The following is an 18,080-nucleotide window of genomic DNA, read 5'->3' as shown; positions in this document are numbered from 1 at the left end:
CTTTATGGGGAAGCTCCTTAGTGACAGAGACCTCAAAACACATAGAAATAGAGGAGAATGTGGGCCGAGTAAACAGAGAAATTCTGGAGGAAAATGACTGCAGTCTACAAGAGACCTTGGACTTAGAAGATGTATCTTCCAACATGATCATGATCCAAAAAAATAAATGAAAGCCACATTGGAGTGTCAAACTGTGTAACAGGTTTGTGTCCTGGAGTAGACTAGTAAGAGCCCATATCTCAATACAACGGAGCATTTGTAGTACAATGTAAAGATTGCTATCTACCAATGGTCACCATCCAACGTGTCTGATCAATTTTGAAAAGAAAAATGGACTACAATTCCAGTGTTTAGGAGGTGCAAAATAGATTGACACCCAAAATCAACTCTGAGCTAGAATTCCTGCCAAAAAGGATTCCACCATCGATTACCACCGGTGAGATAAATACTAATGCAACCACTTAATTTAAGTTTTTTTTAAATTAATTTTTGAAAATGCTTGTATTTTATTACCAAGGACTTTGTGTTAATCAATAGGAATAATTTTTTTATTCAATCCAACATCTTCCATGTACACCACAAAATGGGGGTAAATACACACATACACACATACACACACACACACACACACACACACACACACACACACACACACACAATATACTCTTCCATCAATGTCCACACCAAACAATAAAACTCAGTATAATAAAGTAAACTTTTAAACTCCAACTCTTGCATCTTATATATATATATTTATATATATACACAGCCAGTCATGTATTTTCATAGACGCAGGAACATGAGATACAAACTTTTGATGTTACCGCACAAGACCTTTCAAGAGCAGCAAACAGACAAGTACAAAACTCTAGAAAAGAAGGGTCTCCCCTGCACACAGCATGCGCCCGCAGAGCATCACAGGGAGGAGGGTCTCCACAGTGTCACCGGAGCTCCGCAAGTCCTTTTACAGTCCTGAGGCTTCACTTATGTCACAAAATCCATCATATACCCAGTGTTCCTCACATCTTGTGCCTGGAACCTTTGTCGCAGAGGGAATCACAGAGATGCAAGAAAATTCCAGGACATGACAAGGACGAGCCGTGCTGTCACTGTCCCCAACTTGGAGTTCCACCACCAACACAAAAAGTAGGCTGGAGGTGGCATCTGTGGAAGGTGGCATCAAGTGGGGTGCAAGACATGCAGAGAACAGTTTATGGGCCCACCACTGAACCAGCGTAGTGCCTCAGGGCAAGAATCATGCAAAATAGACCAAATTCTTGAGACAGATAAAACAGGCAATTGTGATTAAAAAAAGAAACATAAGGCAATAAAATAACATCAGTTGTAAAATAACTCCACTCAAAAATATTTGGCATTTACTTAAAACAACATTTTTTTTCCTGAAATTGTTGGCTGAAAATGCAGGAAATCTCTGCTGATACCACTTCCCACATATTTTTTCAGGAAAAACACACTTTGCAACCTCTGCAGGTATGCAAATAATCAGTGCCGTGTAGTAGGTTTCCATGGTTACAGAAGTTGCTAAGAATTGTACGGCCTTAAGAACCTACCTGTGAAAGGGCAGCAACAGTAAGATGACAAATTCAGGCAGTGGGTCAATATCATCAGGAGTTATAGTAATTTATGATACCAGGCACAATTATTTAAAAATACAATATTTTTGAGTGGAGATAGCCTTTAAAGGAGGTGAAAATAAACCTTAAATAAAAAGATGAAGATTTACTAGAGATAAAAGTTCATTGTTGGTGAAGAAAATGAATTCATTATATTGATTAGATGAAAAATTGAAGCAGTTGATGGCCAAGATAATGCCCTCTGGTTAGTCCATGATTTTGTGAAACCAAGTGATAAAAAAAAAAAAGTAAATCTAAAATGGGAGGTGTTAGCGGGTGGCAGTGGCAGTGTAACTGTAGGTCATGGTTGGTCTTCCTCATCTTCCTCTAAAGATACAATGCCAGAAGACACCACATCTGAACCCTTCCTATGCAAAGAAAGCATACCAGACCCTCGATTCATGGAAGGGAAAGAAATCAGCTCATCCTCACTGGGACTTAAACAGGATTCAGAGAAGGACATGGAATAGGACGAGTCCTCGCATTCCAGATCTTGGAGGCGATCGTAGGGACTTAGAACAGACTGAGGTTTGATTAGCAAGGACTCTTCGACCAACTGAGTTGGAGATCCCATTAGCAGCTGTTCTTCATCTAGGCTGCACAGACTGGAGCACAAAGTCTCAGGAGACAGGGTGCGAGAGGAGTCACTATCACAGCAGCATACACGAGAGGACACCAAATCCTTCTGTACTGGGTTTAGGAGATCTACAGCAATGAGAGACAGAGACTTCTGTCACATGCAGAAACCACTGTCTATGCCTGGAACTGTTTTGGCTATATACCTGAATATACAGTTAAAATAAATAATTAGACATTCATGCCAATGCTAATTTAATGAACCCATAATGAATACTAATTAGTAAGATTCAGGATAAGGGGATTTTTGTAAGAACTTACCGTTCGAATCCCTTTATCTGAGTCCATCCTGGTGACACAGCTTGACCTTGGGATGTAGGAGGGTCCGCCAGGAGCCAGGCACCTATGCTAACATCTTTGAGAGGCAGGCTCCTTCCTTCTGCATCCCAGCATTCTTTAGTTCAACTTCAAAAGCACACTGGAATACATTACTCAATACAACGCCCAACATATTAATATGCACAATCAGAACATAACCATATAACATGACAACACATGAAACGGTATCACTTACTGAGGATAAGGGAGGGATAGCTGTGTCACCAGGATGGACTCAGAGAAAGGGGTTCGAACGGTAAGTTTTTACAAAAAATCCCCTTTTCTCTTTCGTCCATCCTGGTGACACAGCTTGACCTTGGGACGTTCAAGAGCCAGTCCTTTGGGAGATTTTGCAGTTCTCATCACTGCTCGCCCAAATGAAGCGTCCTCCGACGCAAACTTATGGAACCTGTAAAATTTGGTCAATGTGTGAACAGAGGACCACATGGCAGCCCTGCACAATTGTTCCGCCGTAGCCCCATGTCTCACAGCCCAAGAGGATGCAACCGATCTGGTGGTATGGGCATTAATCCTGGAGGGAACTGGCCTGCCCACTTTAGTGTAAGCAAAGGCAATGACTGACCTCAACCACCTAGAACACCTCACACCATCTAATATAGATCTTCCACACTCTATGATAATTTGCCACTGAGACAGGCTTACGAGCACTGAGCATGGTCTTAAGCACAGAGTCTGAGAACCCCTTATTTTTTAACAACCTAGGTCCTGGTGTAAAAACGGACCTTGTTGGAGTAGGTCCTGTCATTGTGGAAGCTTCCACAACGCAATCGATAACCTCAGAATGTCCGAGTACCAAGACTTTCTGGGCCACTCCGGAGCAATCAAGATTACCCTCGCCCGTTGAGTCCTCACCCTCTTGAGAACCCAAACAATCATCGGAAAGAGTGGAAATACGTAATCCAGGTTGAATTCCCATGGAACGGTCATGGAATCCACCGCCCATGCCTTTGGGTCCCTGAACCTGGAGCAAAACTTGCGAACCTGACAGTTGTGCCTGGAACCCATAAGGTCCACCTCCGGGAGTCCCCAAATATCCACTATCTTCTGGAACACTTCCCTGTGTAAGGACTATTCTCCCTTTAGCAGCTCCGACCTGCTGAGGAAATCTGCTTCCACATTCTGGATCCCCAGAATTCCACCCATCGCCATTCTGCTACGTGTGCCTCCCTGATGGTTGAGATATGCCACCGTCATGGCATTGTCCAACTGAATCCGAATGGGCACACCCCCAGCTGATTCCCTGCCTGTTGAAAAGTCTTCCAGACAGCCCGCAGTTCCAACACATTGATCGGCAACACTGATTCTTCGCTGGTCTACAAACCCTGCAGTCTGGATCCTGATTCTGGAAGGAAGACTTATGTAGATGAGTGACCAGCACCACACCCAGAAACTGTAGCTTCTGTGTTGGAACCAAATGAGACTTTGGAAGGTTTAAAATCCAACAGTGATCCCGCAGGAATCTCTTTGCCACTTCCAGATCTTCTTGTAATTTCTCTGCCAACTCCACCTTGAATAGCAAGTCATCCAACTAAGGAATTATCACAATTCCTTTCAACCTGAGAGCCGCTGCCATCACCTTCGTGAATACTCTTGGTGCAGTGTCCAAATTGAAAGGGAGAGCCTGGAACTGCAGATGCATTTCTCCTATCGCGAAACACAGCAAAGACTCATGCTCTGCACAAATAGGTACGTGTAGATACGCATCTTGAATGTCTACCGAAGCTAAAAACTCCCCTGGTTCCATGCTTAGGAGTACTGACCTTAGGGATTCCATTTCAAAATGATCCACCCATATATGTAGGTTTAAGGACTTCAGATTCAGAATAGGTCTGAAGGACCCCTCTGGTTTGGGAACCAGGAAAAGAATGGGAGTAAAAGCCTTTCTTCCATTCTTCCCTTGGAACCGGGATAACCACACCCTTTTCCAGAAGTGACATCGCCGCCCCCAAAAGGGCTTTTCTCAAGCGAGCTTAACTTCGGTAATGGAGTAGGCAGAAATCTCTTCGGAGGAGCTCCTCTGAGATTTATTCTGTATCTTTGGGAAACCACATCCTGAACCCAACTGTCCTGAGTGGAGGATACCCAATTGTCCTGGAACTGTAGAAGGTGACCCCCCCCCCACTCTGGTCCCAGAACAGGGAGTCTCCAGCCCGTCATGCAGAGGGCTTCTCCTCACCTTTGGAAGATTGCATCTTCGCAAAGGCACCAAAACGGGATCTAGGCACCCTACCTTTTGTGGAGGGAAATTTGCCCCTAGCCGACTGTCCTCTGTTGGCCGTACCCCCTCGAAAGGAAGGACGAAAGGAGGAACGAAAAACCCCAAACTTGGAGCATGCTTGTTTAGTTGCTGGGGTGGGGAGAAAAGTACTCTTGCCTCCTGTGGCCTGCTTAATTATAGACTCTAACTAATCCAAAAAGAAGCTCATCTTTAAACGCCAGAGCTTCCAGGGACTTCTTGGAGTCACTGTCCGCCTCCCATGCCTTTAGCCACAAGGCCCTCCTGGCCGTAACCAACGTGGCCGACACCTTGGACGCCATCTTGACGCCCTCTTCTCCAGCCTCACACACACACTCATCTGCACACTTTAGTTTTTCTGCTAAAACAAAGCCCTCTGAGTCAGGTTGAAGTTGAGAGCATAGGGAATCAGCCCAGCGAATCATAGCTTTGGACACCCATGCTGAAGCAATAATAATACGCAGGGTAAATCCCACTCCTTCAAACACCGCCTTTAGTCAGCCTTCCATTTTTTTTATCAACAGGGTCCTTAAAGGCGGCACCTCCTTGGACAGGCAACACCATAGCTTTAGACAGTCTTGCCACGGGGGCATCCACCAATGGAACCTTTTCCCATAACTTAACCTGTTCCTCTGGCATAGGGTATAAGTTTGTAAACTTCTTTGGCAGCATAAGCTTTCTTATCCGGCGTTCTCCATGCTTCCCCAAGCAGTTCTTTCATGCCTTCATCAGAAGGAAAAGTAACTGCATCTCTGCGCCATTTCTTGAACACCCCTGGGTGCTGTACTTTATCATCCTCTGCAAGATCTAATGTCTGTTTAACAGGCAAAATTAAATCATCAATACCTGGAGTAGAAGCTTCCAACTCCTCTCTCTGGTCCCAAACCATGTCTGCCCACTCAACCTCTTCCTCAGAATCTAAATTAAGTAGAGGAGGGGTAGATAAGGTGTGCCTGGGAGAAAATGCCTCAGGGACCTTAGTAAATTGTTTCATTTTATGCACACTCTGTGTCGTAACCTGCATGACCTGCAGTAATGCTGGGTCCCCCTGTGAAGGGTTAATGGAACCCCCTGAATGCTGAGAGGAAGAAAATGGCATAGGTGACCTAGCCAGACCATCCTTTTGCCTATTTAACACTTGCACAAGTGCAGTAACAGATTTCCCCAGTGCAACTGCCCACGCAGGCTCAGGTTGTTCAGACCTCTGGGCTTGGGCACCACAGGGCACAGCCTCACAGGCTGGGCATAAGTCCCCATGGTCCATCTGTTCACCTGTTAATTTGACCCCGCAAAACCTGCAGTCTATTAACAAGGCAGCCGCTCCTTCCCCCACTACAGCAGTGCTACACCTTTCTGTCATGATAACTCACAGTGCACACAGTCAGGCGATTGTACAGATTAATGTATCAGAGTACTTATCTGTCTGCTGTAAGGATCTCAGCAGTCACTTGGAGAAGCGCTGCACAGAGGCAACTGTAACTCTGTCCGATGGAGAGGAATCCTCCTTCCAGCTCCACAAAGACATGGAGAAAAGAGAGCCAGACCAGAGTTGGGAAGAGACAAAGTCTCTGCTTCAGCGGGGAGGGACGCGTCTTGGCGCCTTCCCCCTTACAGCTGCTCCCAGTGAGAGTTTCCTCTTCTTCCAGTGACTCCCCTCAGCTCAGGGATCACTTGGAAGCCCCCAGCAACGCAGGGCTCCTGTCACAGGCATCAACTCCTTAATAGGATTTCTGCCTGAAAAGCCCATCAAAATGGCTGCGCCATCGCGGGTCAGTCTGTCTCCCAAGACCCCCCCTAGCCGGGGAGCCGGATCAGAGACCTCCCCAGGGCCCAGGAGACCCCCAAAAGAGAGGGTCAGAGCGCTGTGCAGAAAGTGCAGACAGCGACTCTTCACACACAGAGAGCTGACTAGGTGCTTCTGTCAGCCTCGGCTGCAGAGCCGGCCTTAGGCATAGGCAAATTAGGCAATTGTCTAGGGCATTTGGAATGCCCAGGGGCATCAGCAGCTTCTGCTGATTAAAATGATATGCAGCATGCCTATATTATGTGTGTGAGTGAGGCTGAATCTGCATATGAAATAGTGTATTCATGGAAATCACTGTAACATAGCATTCCGTATGCAGGTACAGCCACAGTCGCACACAGAATATAGGCATGCTGCATATCATTTTAATCATTGGAAGCTCCTTGTGTGTGCTGGTCATAACAATGCAAATAAGATGAATTTTCAACAAAAAAGGCACCCAATGTTAGCAGAACTGGCCAGGAGCTGCATGGCTTATTAAGTCAATATGTATGAGGAAACATCTGTATCCAAGCAGAGGCAGAGGTCACAGTATTAGCGGCTGTGCGAATGCTATCTGCAGGTGGGTTGCTTGTGCAATAGTGTTCGGCATATGTGTAAGTGTGTCATGTATAAATGCATTAATAATGTGCACTATATGTGTAACAGGCATTATGTGTGTCATGTGTATAAGTGCATTAATAATGTGCAACATATGTGTAATGGGCATTATGTGTGTCATGTGTATAAGGGCATTAATAATGTGCAACATATGTGTAAGGGGCATTATGGTTATAAGGACATTAATAATGTGTGTCATGTGTAAGGGGCATTACTGTGTGGTATTATCAGGGGTACAGAGAGAAAGGGGAAGGGGGTACAAATTACCCAGGCCAAAGTCTGATGGAAGGGCCCAGTGGGGGCCCTGGGCCCCTTCCCCTTAAGTGACAGCAGCAGCTGCAGCTCTTCTCCTCTGCCCAGCACACACTGCTTTGTGCTGAGTTGCATTGTGGCCATGGAGGTGCTTAAAATACAATATTTTCTCAGGATTTTTTTCTAAGGGTATAATGTGAATAATGTGAGGAGTAATGTACATAAGGTAAAGTGGTACTACTGTGTGATGTAACGTGAATAAGGGACACCATCGCAAGATATAATGTGAATAAAGTTGCATAATGTGGCATAATTTGAATTGGGGATACTATTGTGTGGCCATGCCCCTTCCCAGCAAGAACACACCCCTATTTGGGCTGAGCACCGAATGTGTGCACTGTTTCCATTTAAAATATTGCGGGTAGGAGCACCAAAATGATGACTGCTATGATGAGGGTTGATGGTGCTGGGAAAGGGGAGCAGGGTCAGAGGCGGAACTAGTCGCGGTGCTAGGGGGCACCAGCCAAAATCTTGCCTAGGGCGTCATTTAGGCTAGGGCCGGCTCTGCTCGGGTGCGCTGCCAGTGGAAGAAACTTCTGTTAGAAGTTTCCCACTGTAAACCTGCACTAACTAATGTGAATATTAATAAAAAAAAAAAACAATAGCTATTCTCATGGCAGCCTTGTCAGCATGGCACCCATTCTGGTGGGCACCTAAAACAAAACTGAAGAATGCTGGGATGCAGAAGGGAGGAGCCTGCCTCTCAAAGATGTTAGCATAGGTGCCAGGCTCCTGGAGGACCCTCCTACATCGCAAGGTCAAGCTGTGTCACCAGGATGGACGAAAGAGAAATAGTAGTTGTTTGGAAAATATGATATTTTGCCTCATACAATAGAATGGATTATTACAGATATTGTACTGTTATTTCTAGCAGCCTCTAGCGGAGGCCTGGCACACGTGTTGCTCTCCAGCTGTAAAACTACATATCCCTGCATGCCCTGCCACCATTTTTGCATTCCCTAATAGCAAAACTGTGGCAGTACAGATGGAGAGACACAGGTTGGCCAGGCTTACTCTAGAGCAGTGGTTCCCAAACTGTGTTCCATGGCACCTTAGGGAACTTGCAGGGGTGCCCTGGATTGGTGGTCCATGACCAATTCTAGTTGTTTGTGGCCGATGTAATACATAAATTGTGGACAAACAGAAGTAAAACTGACCCATATGGGCCGACATACAGAGCGATTTTGGGTCTTTTTCTAAGTGATCTGGCTAGATTTGACTAGATCGCTTTGAAAATGACCCAAAATCGCTCCATGTGTAGGTGCCATAGCAATAGCGATGTGTGGTGCTATCACCAGTCTAGATTTTATACTGAAATAAGTATTAATCTAGTTAGATCACCGGTGTTCTCACAGAAGAACACTGGCCCTGCCAGATAACTCAGCACACATTGCTGACACATAGATGGTCATCGCTCTGTGCTGAGCAATCTTGCTGAGCGATCTGGCATCGCCCAGATCACTGGCACACATCGCTATGTTTGTAGAGTCCTTTAGGATGAGATATATACACAATTTACTAAACTCTATGGGGGAAATTTACTAAGATGTGTATTCTACTTCACATGTGATGTTGCTATGGGCAACCAATCAGATCCTGTCTACTTTCTTCTAGAGGGTGCTAAATAAATAAGCAGTAGATTCTGATTGGTTGCCCACAGCAACATCACATGTGAAGTAGAATACACATCTTCTAACTTTCTCAATGAGAAACTTTTGCTGTAACATAAAAATTCTGATATTCTGAGGTGCCGTGATTCAAAAAATTTGGGAACCCCTGCTCTAGTGTCTCTAAAGATACACACACAACCTACCCGCAGGCTGTGAATAGTCCATAGGCTGCATCTCCTCATCGTATGAATCATCTGTAAAATCTTCACCATCAATTGATGACCAGGCACGAAGTTTAGCTTCTGCTATAGCAAACTGCTCAGCTACCCCTGGTAATACATGAATGGATACAGAAGAGGCACGGGAAGCATAGCACAGGTCATGAGCCGATAAATAAAAAATGGACACATGGACATCATAAAAACAAAGCAAAACTGTCAGATACCATAGAAAAAGCTCACATAAAGGCAGTGATGCTCAGTAATCAACAGTAAACAATTGTTATGGTTGAACACAAAAAAAAAAAATATATATATATATATATATATATATATATATATATATATATATATATATATATATATATATAAATAACATGGTTTTTAATAAGATGAGCAAAGCAGGAAGTAGATATTTCTCCCATGAATAGCATAATAATATAACAAGAGCATTGGAACATGAGAAAATAAATGATGAAAACCTAAAAGGGAACACAGGATAGTTTCAACTGTTCTTTTTACCTGCAGCAAACCTAGCCTCCTGTTCGCCTTCACTCAAGTGTGAGTATGAGTTGAAGTGTGTCTCTAGAGCTGCAGGAGAATCACTGGGCTTGCTCCATCCCTTCCACTCAATGAGATGAGCTACACGTCCCTGAGCCATTGCTGTAGGCTTGGTCACATGATCCTTCACCACCTGTGAGATTCCTGATATATGGAGACAAGGCAGGGGGCACAAAAGTGTATTGATTTAAGTGGAATGGGGTGCACTTCTGCTTTGCTTGACAAATTAAAACCAATATTACTCCTATAAAAGAGTACAGAATACTTTCGATATTTAGATGATGACTTAAAGAAGTATACACTGCTGCAGATAAAAACAGGGTTGCCGACTTTAATATTCTCCTCTCCGGGAGAAGCCCGGAGAGAAGAGTTTCAGCAGTTGCTCGGAGGGCGGGGCTCTAGTGCGACATCACTAAGCCCCGCCCCCTTTATGATAAACCGCTGAATTCACGGATCTCCGTGGAGGAGGCGGGGCTAAAATGACCCAATTTTGCCATTTTAGCTCCACCCACTCCTCTGAGACACGCGGATTGCGGCATTTAAATGCCGCGATCGCGGCATCTAATGCCGCAATCGGGGGCACAGGGGGGGTCCCCCCTGAATCCGGGAGGGCTGCCCTCCCTTCCGGGGGGCCGGGAGGGGGACCCGATTTCCGGGAGACTCCCAGCCATTCCAGGAGGGTAGGCAACCCTGGATAAAAATCTTGTACAAATAAATAGTCACTTATGATCAGTATAGTTCTGAGGTCAGTGATCATTATGAAAACTTGTGTTTTAAAAAAAGGTATACACTGTATATAAAATGACAACAGTTCTGACTTCTAAATACTGTGCAATGCCCTTATATTGTTATGGAACTTCTCAATGGTTCTGGGATAGTGGGTTGACAATGTCTAGCCCCCCCCCAGGTAAAATCCGCCACTGTAGTGAAGCCAGTCTGTGAGACTGCAATGCCTTCACTGTGACTGGCAGTGACTTCTTCCGGTACGCCTTTCTGCAGGCTTCCGAGCAAAATCCAACATTGTCATTTGTATTATACAGGCGCCGGGACCAGGATTCCCTTCTATGGGCTGTTGCCAAAGCAGCCCATAGAAGCTGGCCACATGCGCAGTACAGAGGTTTGTAATGCACATGCGCCATTCCCAGCGCCTGTCCTCATAGCACAGGCACCAGGAACTCTGCGGGGACCGGGAGGAGAGGCGACAACGGTGGTGACATCGTGGCACTCTCGCAGCAGCTGCGACCAGAGGCAGCCCCCTCCCCCAAAAGGTACGAGCTGCCACTGGTCACTAGCTTGACACCTATAAATGGTCAACATACCCTAGGTCGACTTTGATAGAAGGCCAACACAAGAAACATTGGTATGGCACTGAAAAGGTTGACACGAGCTTCACATTTGTGTCTTTGTAGACATGGACCCCGGATAAGTGTTCCCACGCATGGCTCGCTGCTCCGCACACTATTATAATCTAACTCTATACCCACTTGAATGGTAAAGTATGAACAATGTCGGTCTAAACAAAACAATCGTGAAAAACTTGTGTCGACGTGTCATGGTCGACCATGTCAATGTCGACCTTTTGCTTGTGTTTACCTTCTGTCAATGTCAACCTAGGGTATGGTGACCATTTATAGATGTTGACCTAGACATTGCCGACCCAAGGACCAGATACCCTTCTCCATGACTGTAACTATACAACAGATAATTTGACGATTTGTGCCAGAGAAATGGAACTTGATTTTAGCTATATGTACAACTGCGCATAGGCATGTTACATTACTCCGAGCACCTAGATTTACCTAGAACTACCATAGATATTAATTTGTTGCTATGGACAACACCTCACTTTTGTAAACCCGCACTTGAGTCTGATACATTCCAATTGGGTCTGATCCATTCCCAGCCTAAATTGTGTGATATTACATTTTTAGTGTGAGGAGTGAAAAGTCTAGTTATAATGGCAGTGGGCACTGTAATGTGACATAACTTGTACTGGACACCACCACCGTAATGTGTTGTGATATTATATACTCATTGTAATGTGGAGGTTATTATAATGTTATAGAATATGAACTGGGGCACTTTATTGTGGCAAAATATGAAATGGAGGCAATAGAGGGTGGTATAATATGACTGGCGAAATGTAATGTGGCATTATAGGAACTGGAGAACAGTCTAATGTGGCACTGTAATGCATTATAATATGAACTGGGAGTACTGTACAATATGTCACAATGTGAATTGGGGATAGTGTGTGGCATTGTGGGTTACTAACAGCCCTAAAATGTTATACTCAATGGTTTATAAAATAAGCTTAGGCACTACTATGGATCATACTAGTAAGTAGAACACTCAGCGGCGTAACTATAGCGGGGGGGGGGGCGCTGTGCATGTGGGGGCGCCAGGGGCTGCGGTGCTATAGTTAAACCCCCCCCCCCCAATCCCCCTCAGACTTACCTATCTCGCTGGTCCCACGGCTCCGTTCTTCTGCTGAGGACCACCACAAAATGGCCGCCCCCATATAGCACGCAGTTCTCTGAAACTGTCTGCTGTATGGGGGCGGCCATTTTCTGGTGGTCCTCAGCAGAAGAATGGAGCCGCCGGGACCAGCGCAATAGGTAAGGCTGTGGGGGATTGAGGGGGGGTTTGCATGGGTGGTGGGCGGGGGTGCTTGGCGGGGCGGCGGCACCACTGAGAACGCTACTCAGACAATTAACTAGGGCACTATTATGGGGCAGAAACAAACTGATGCAAAGAGGTGTATCTCTAGAAGCATTGGGATAGGGCCCCCTTCAAAATGTTGCTATAGGGCCCACAAAGTTCTGGTTAAGCCCCTGCCAAGAAGTCTCCATCCTATTGAATAAGCCCAGACAGTCGGGATTCCGACAGTCATTACTCTGACGTCGGAATCCCGACTGCTCCCTCGTGGGGGTCCACGACCCCCATAGTGGGAGAATGAAATAGGTGGCGAGCTCAGCTCGCCACCGTGCCTGCAGCGTGGCGAGTGCAGCAAGCCTGCAAGGGGCTTCATTGCGCTCCCCCAGCTGTGTAGTCGGGATTCCGACGTCTGACTAATGACTTCCCGAATTCCGACTGTCGGGCAAATATACCACACCCAGCTGCTCTTACACAGTGAATTGGATGCAGTCTTAAATAATTAAGCTAACTACACTTAACTTTCTAACCAATTAAGAAGTCAACTGCAACTCCAATCAAATATAATCCATTATGGATTGATGGGACGCATTGACAAAGGATACCGCTTCCCAAACTTTTGAGTGAATGTAAATATCCAGACTGCATTTTTCAATCACTTAAAAACAAAATTACTGGCAGGATGTAATGCTGCCCAAGTTCAGGGGCACTGCGAGATGATGGCCGAACTCTCTCTCTCTTGCTGGGTACACACCAGGACGACTAGGGCCCGATCAGCACAATCTAGATCCGATTCCGATCAATTGGATGCAGATTGTGTGCTGATTGGGCCCTTTTCTGAGCTGGTGTGGAGCGATTCCGATCCGATGCGCGGTCCCGCGGGTCGGTCGGTCGTTATTGAGATCCTACCTGCTGCAGGTAGGATCTCAATGACGACCATACAACCGGGTGCGGGTCGCCATCGGATCGGACCCGCTCACGGTGCACATCGTGAGCGGGTCGTGCCCTCCCGCGTCATCGTGAGCGGGTCGGACGAGACACTGACGACCCGCTCACGATGTGCATCGTGAGCAGGTCGTCCTGGTGTGTACCCTACATCTCTCTTTTTTTTTAAGCAATCACTTACAAGACATGGTTTTGACTTTTAAGTGATTGCCCCTTTAAAATAAAATCTGAGTTCAGCCGGCATCCTGCACTGCCGACAAATTCCGGCATTACATTCCACCCAATGTCTTTCATATATGTGTTTCTGATGACAGCTAGGTGGTATCGAACTTGTGTAAGTAGAAACCGGCAGCATTTCTTCATAATGGGTCTCAGATATTTGGACACTGTGTAGCAGTGTTCATTTTGGCAAGGAGTTTTAGTCTTAGGCACTTTCTTCAAATTTGACTAAATTAAAAGGTCACATTTTATAATCAATTTTTTTATTAGTCAAGAGTTAGTTAATGGATCTGACTAACATTTTAGTTTAATTTCAAGTTAATGATTTAGTCATAACTTTTCAGTTTAATGACACTGTAATGTATTTTGCTGAAGAACATTTCTCTATCATTCCCTTTCACTATGTGTTTAGTAATGTAGGTATCAAACAAAGTACAACACAAATGCTATTTCCTTCACAGCAGGTCATTCATTTTCTGCAAATATCAATTCAATAATACAATCATTTTTAATTGAAAAAAAAAAAAGAATACTATAAATGACTAGAAAAATACAACCTGCCTGATACAAGTAGTAGTAGTCTACTGCAAACATGAAGCTTTAAGGATGCATATTATAATATATAGCTGTTTAGCTAAAGGTAACTAATTAGCTATCTACATAAACTGACGGAGTGATTCTTATGACTAAGGGCGGTATTCAATGAGCCTGATTCGCCATGTTTTTATGGCGAATTTGTGCTGTTTGGCGAATTTTTGACAAAAACGGTGACCACATGGCGAATACATTTGAAGGTTTTTTTCGCCATGATTCACCGAGTAGCAATCGCTATCTTTTTTTGGTGAAGTGGAATGTGAACTTTTAAAATAAAGTGTTTTGTTTTTTACATTTGGTGTCAAAAAATCAGGAATTTTATTCTGAGGAGGGGCATGCTATTTTTATTCATGTGCTGTAAGCACATAATATATATTTAATTTAAAAAAATATATATATATTTTTTTTTTTTTTTTACACAGCAGCCAGCAGGGGGCGCCGGAGCCGAGCCGCTCATTACATATTCATATATTCACTGCACCCGATGTTACGATCGGGTATAGTGAATATACGTGGCCCCCTGCTGGCACCCCCGGGGGGCAGCCTGTGCTGCCTGGCACCCGGGGAGCCCACCTGCCCCCCACAAACGTTCAGGGGCAGGCAGAGAGACTTCCATCTCTCTGCCTGGCACCCTCCTCAGGCTCCCTGCGGCATTCGCCGCAGGAGCTCATATTCGCCTGTCAGGGGCAGCGAGCCCCTGACACGTTGAATACCGGAGCCCGCTGGCTCCGGAACGTGGCGAATGTGCAGCGAATCCTAAAAAGGATTCGCTGCACCTCGCAGGTATTCACATTGAATACCGCCCTAAGAGTTGTTGCGCAGCCGCAGTGCAAGTAAAAAAATCTAAATGCCCCCTTACACTTGTCCAACAAGTTGGACCTGATTGACTCGAGATTTATCCTACAGATGGAGCGCCTCTGATCCTTGGCCAGGGATCGCCAGCATGTCTCCGCTGGCAACAGCCGGTGCTCCATCTGACTGGGACTCGCGTGCGTCTCAAACGCCCGCGCGTCCCAGTTTCTGGACGGTGCCACTGCGGGTCCCTGCCCGTCTCCACTTCAGGGAGACGGGCAGGGATAGGGGGGACAGATTTGACCCTGAATTGGGTCAAATCTGTCAAAATCTCACAAGTTGTAAGGGGCCCTTTAGGCCAGAGAGGATGGGTTAAACTGTATAAAATACAGTATTATTAATTCAAGAATCCAATAAATAACTCGAAAAATACCGCATTTTAGTAAATTTTCAACATGATGACATGTCAACATTTTCATTATTAAGAAATATCTATTTTCATTATAGTTACATTTTAGTCACAGAAAAAGAAAAACCTTCATTGATGAATAGTTTAAGTCTAGATTTTAGTCTACGAAATTAACACTGCCGTGTAGAAGTAGATTCTCTAATGTCAATACCCCTCATAATCTAAATACTCTAATGCACAGGTTCTCAAACACTGTCCTCAGGACCCCACACAGTGCATGTTTTGCAGGTCTCCTAACAGAATCACAAGTGAAATAATTAGCTCCATCTGTGGCTCTTTTACATTGTAAAAGAGCCACAGGTGGAGCTAATTATTTCACTTGTGTTGATGAGTAATGAGTGCACCTGTGCACCTGCCAGGTGACCTGGAAAATGTGAACTGTGTGGGTTCCTGAGGACAGAGTTTGAGAACCCCTGTTTTAATGCCAATACCAAATATTGTCACAATCCCAATCTATATGTCATACAATAAAATATTATCTGGGAGGGGCCTATTATTTCCTCTCACTATCCCTCAGATATTTGTTAGTTTACAACCCTGTTTTTCCTCCAGGGAAATCTGCATGACTACACATACACAACCTTCTCGCATTTGATGGAACCGTGACTTTCAAAGTCTCCAATCAAGATAAAGTAACACTTATAGCAGGATTTTTAGGTAATTACCATAAAACATTTTACCATAGCTAATAAATCACTGCTGACCCTGACAACGTTTGAAACTTGTGTGCATGTACTAAACTGCTGGGAGCCGGTGGGTACCTCCATCTGGAGCTGATGTTACCCAATAGAAGCCTATGGGCTTCTTTTCGAAATTCAGAAGAGCTGTCCTTTGAGATACTAAACATAAGTATATATGTAATTAGTATGTACACAATACCAGGCGGGATGCAGTGCTTAGTACAGCCAGTCCTGAGTGAATATCAGTGGACTGCACATGCATATAAGTACCCACAAAGAGAGATGCTGACAAGGCCAATGGGCTCTTCACAGATAAATAAAATCCAATCACCAGTCAAATCCTTCATTGTAGACAGACCTCGTTTCTGGGAGGAAGGGGTGTCTCTCCGAGATTCAATGCTTGACGAATGTTCTGGTAAGTGGTTTACCCCAATTCCATCCATTTTTTTTATAAGTTTGCACATGCATATAAGCTACACTGCACAGCAGTCACAGATAGGATGTAATTACAGAGTGATTAACAGGGGTTGGTATCATTTGGTCTACAGCATGATGGTCGACAGTCATTAGGTCGACACCATTAGGTCGACATGGGAAAATGTCGACATGATTATAGGTCGAAAGGTCATTAGGTCGACAGTCAAAAGATCGACATGGGGGTTTTCACTGTTTTTGACCTGCATGTCAACACAGTTTAAAGTGCACTGCATCCCCTCGCTGCGCTCGCGATGCGTCGGGCACACTATTTTATTCTCACCCTAGTGGATAGTAGGGCATGAAATACGACCTGTCAGCACATGTCGGCTCAAAAAACAGTGAAAAAACCCATGTCGACCGTTTGACTGTCGACCTAGACACTGTTGAACTAATGACCTGTCGAACTAATGACCTTTCAACCTAGAACTATGTTGACCTTTTCCCATGTCGAACTAATGGCGTCGACCTAATGACTGTCGACCAGGTGTTTTGGGGGTTGTCTCAGCATGCAACTCAGATCCCACGCATAGTTGCAATGGCTCCGGTGCCTTACTTCCTGCAGCCATGCAATATGACCATAGATCTACTCTACGACTTTGTACGTATGCAGCTACAAAAAAAATTAAAAATGTAAATGCAGTTAAATACATGTGCATCCTAATATCGCTTCTGACATGCACCAGTTTAGACATCTATATTTTGTCATGAAGAAATATACTCACCGTGCAGAGAGGAGCGAGCAAGGGCTGTGATTTCATGGATAGTGAGTGCTCGTCGAGACTTGGGTAACATTTCACCAGTGTCTTCAACATGTAACTGTCACAAAAGAAGCACAGGAGTCAGGTACAGACCACTTCTCTTATACCTTTACTTATAAAGCGCCAACACATGTGCAGAACTGCACACTGAGGGGATCATAGAAGAAACAAATGACATACAATAACACAGAATACAGATGTCCCTGCCCAAACAGCTTATGCTCTAAAGTTGGGTACACACTAGATGATATTTTAATGATTTTGCAGAAGCCAACTGGTCGGAATGACAAAATTCATATGTCTCCTGTGTACACTGTAGGTCACTGTCAATGTGCGCTTCCGTGCATCATCAGGGACATTCACCATCCTCTATACATGCACAATAATGGAGGATATTGCAGCATGGTCCCTGTCCCCACTCCCCTGCTGCTGGTGTCTGCAAGTGTGTATGCCAGCTCCCCCACTAGTTACTAACGGAGGTCATGACGCTAGGTACACACAGCTTAAGAGTTGTGGGGAACAATACATTATGCAGAGAAAT

General features: G+C 44.9%; 1 protein-coding gene across 2 annotated transcripts in view; it reads right to left on the bottom strand.

Annotated features, from left to right (window-relative positions):
* Nucleotides 1–461: 461 nt before the first annotated feature.
* The window catches only part of FAM131A (family with sequence similarity 131 member A), a 62,348-nt gene continuing 44,729 nt past the window's right edge, over nt 462–18,080 (bottom strand). For both annotated transcript variants that reach the window (XM_083177412.1, XM_083177413.1), the window contains 4 exons: nt 17,504–17,597; nt 9,912–10,094; nt 9,375–9,500; nt 462–2,339 (listed from right to left, as the gene is read on the bottom strand). In XM_083177412.1, coding sequence (XP_083033538.1) covers nt 1,936–2,339; nt 9,375–9,500; nt 9,912–10,094; nt 17,504–17,597 — 807 coding nt within the window. In that variant the 3' untranslated portion in view covers nt 462–1,935. The remainder of the gene's footprint in view (nt 2,340–9,374; nt 9,501–9,911; nt 10,095–17,503; nt 17,598–18,080) is intronic.

Source organism: Crinia signifera, chromosome 3 (genome assembly GCF_055691185.1).
Source record: "Crinia signifera chromosome 3, ASM5569118v1, whole genome shotgun sequence".
Lineage (NCBI taxonomy): Eukaryota > Metazoa > Chordata > Amphibia > Anura > Myobatrachidae > Crinia > Crinia signifera.
Note: the sequence above shows the minus strand (reverse complement) of the source record. Positions and strands in the feature narration are given on the sequence as shown.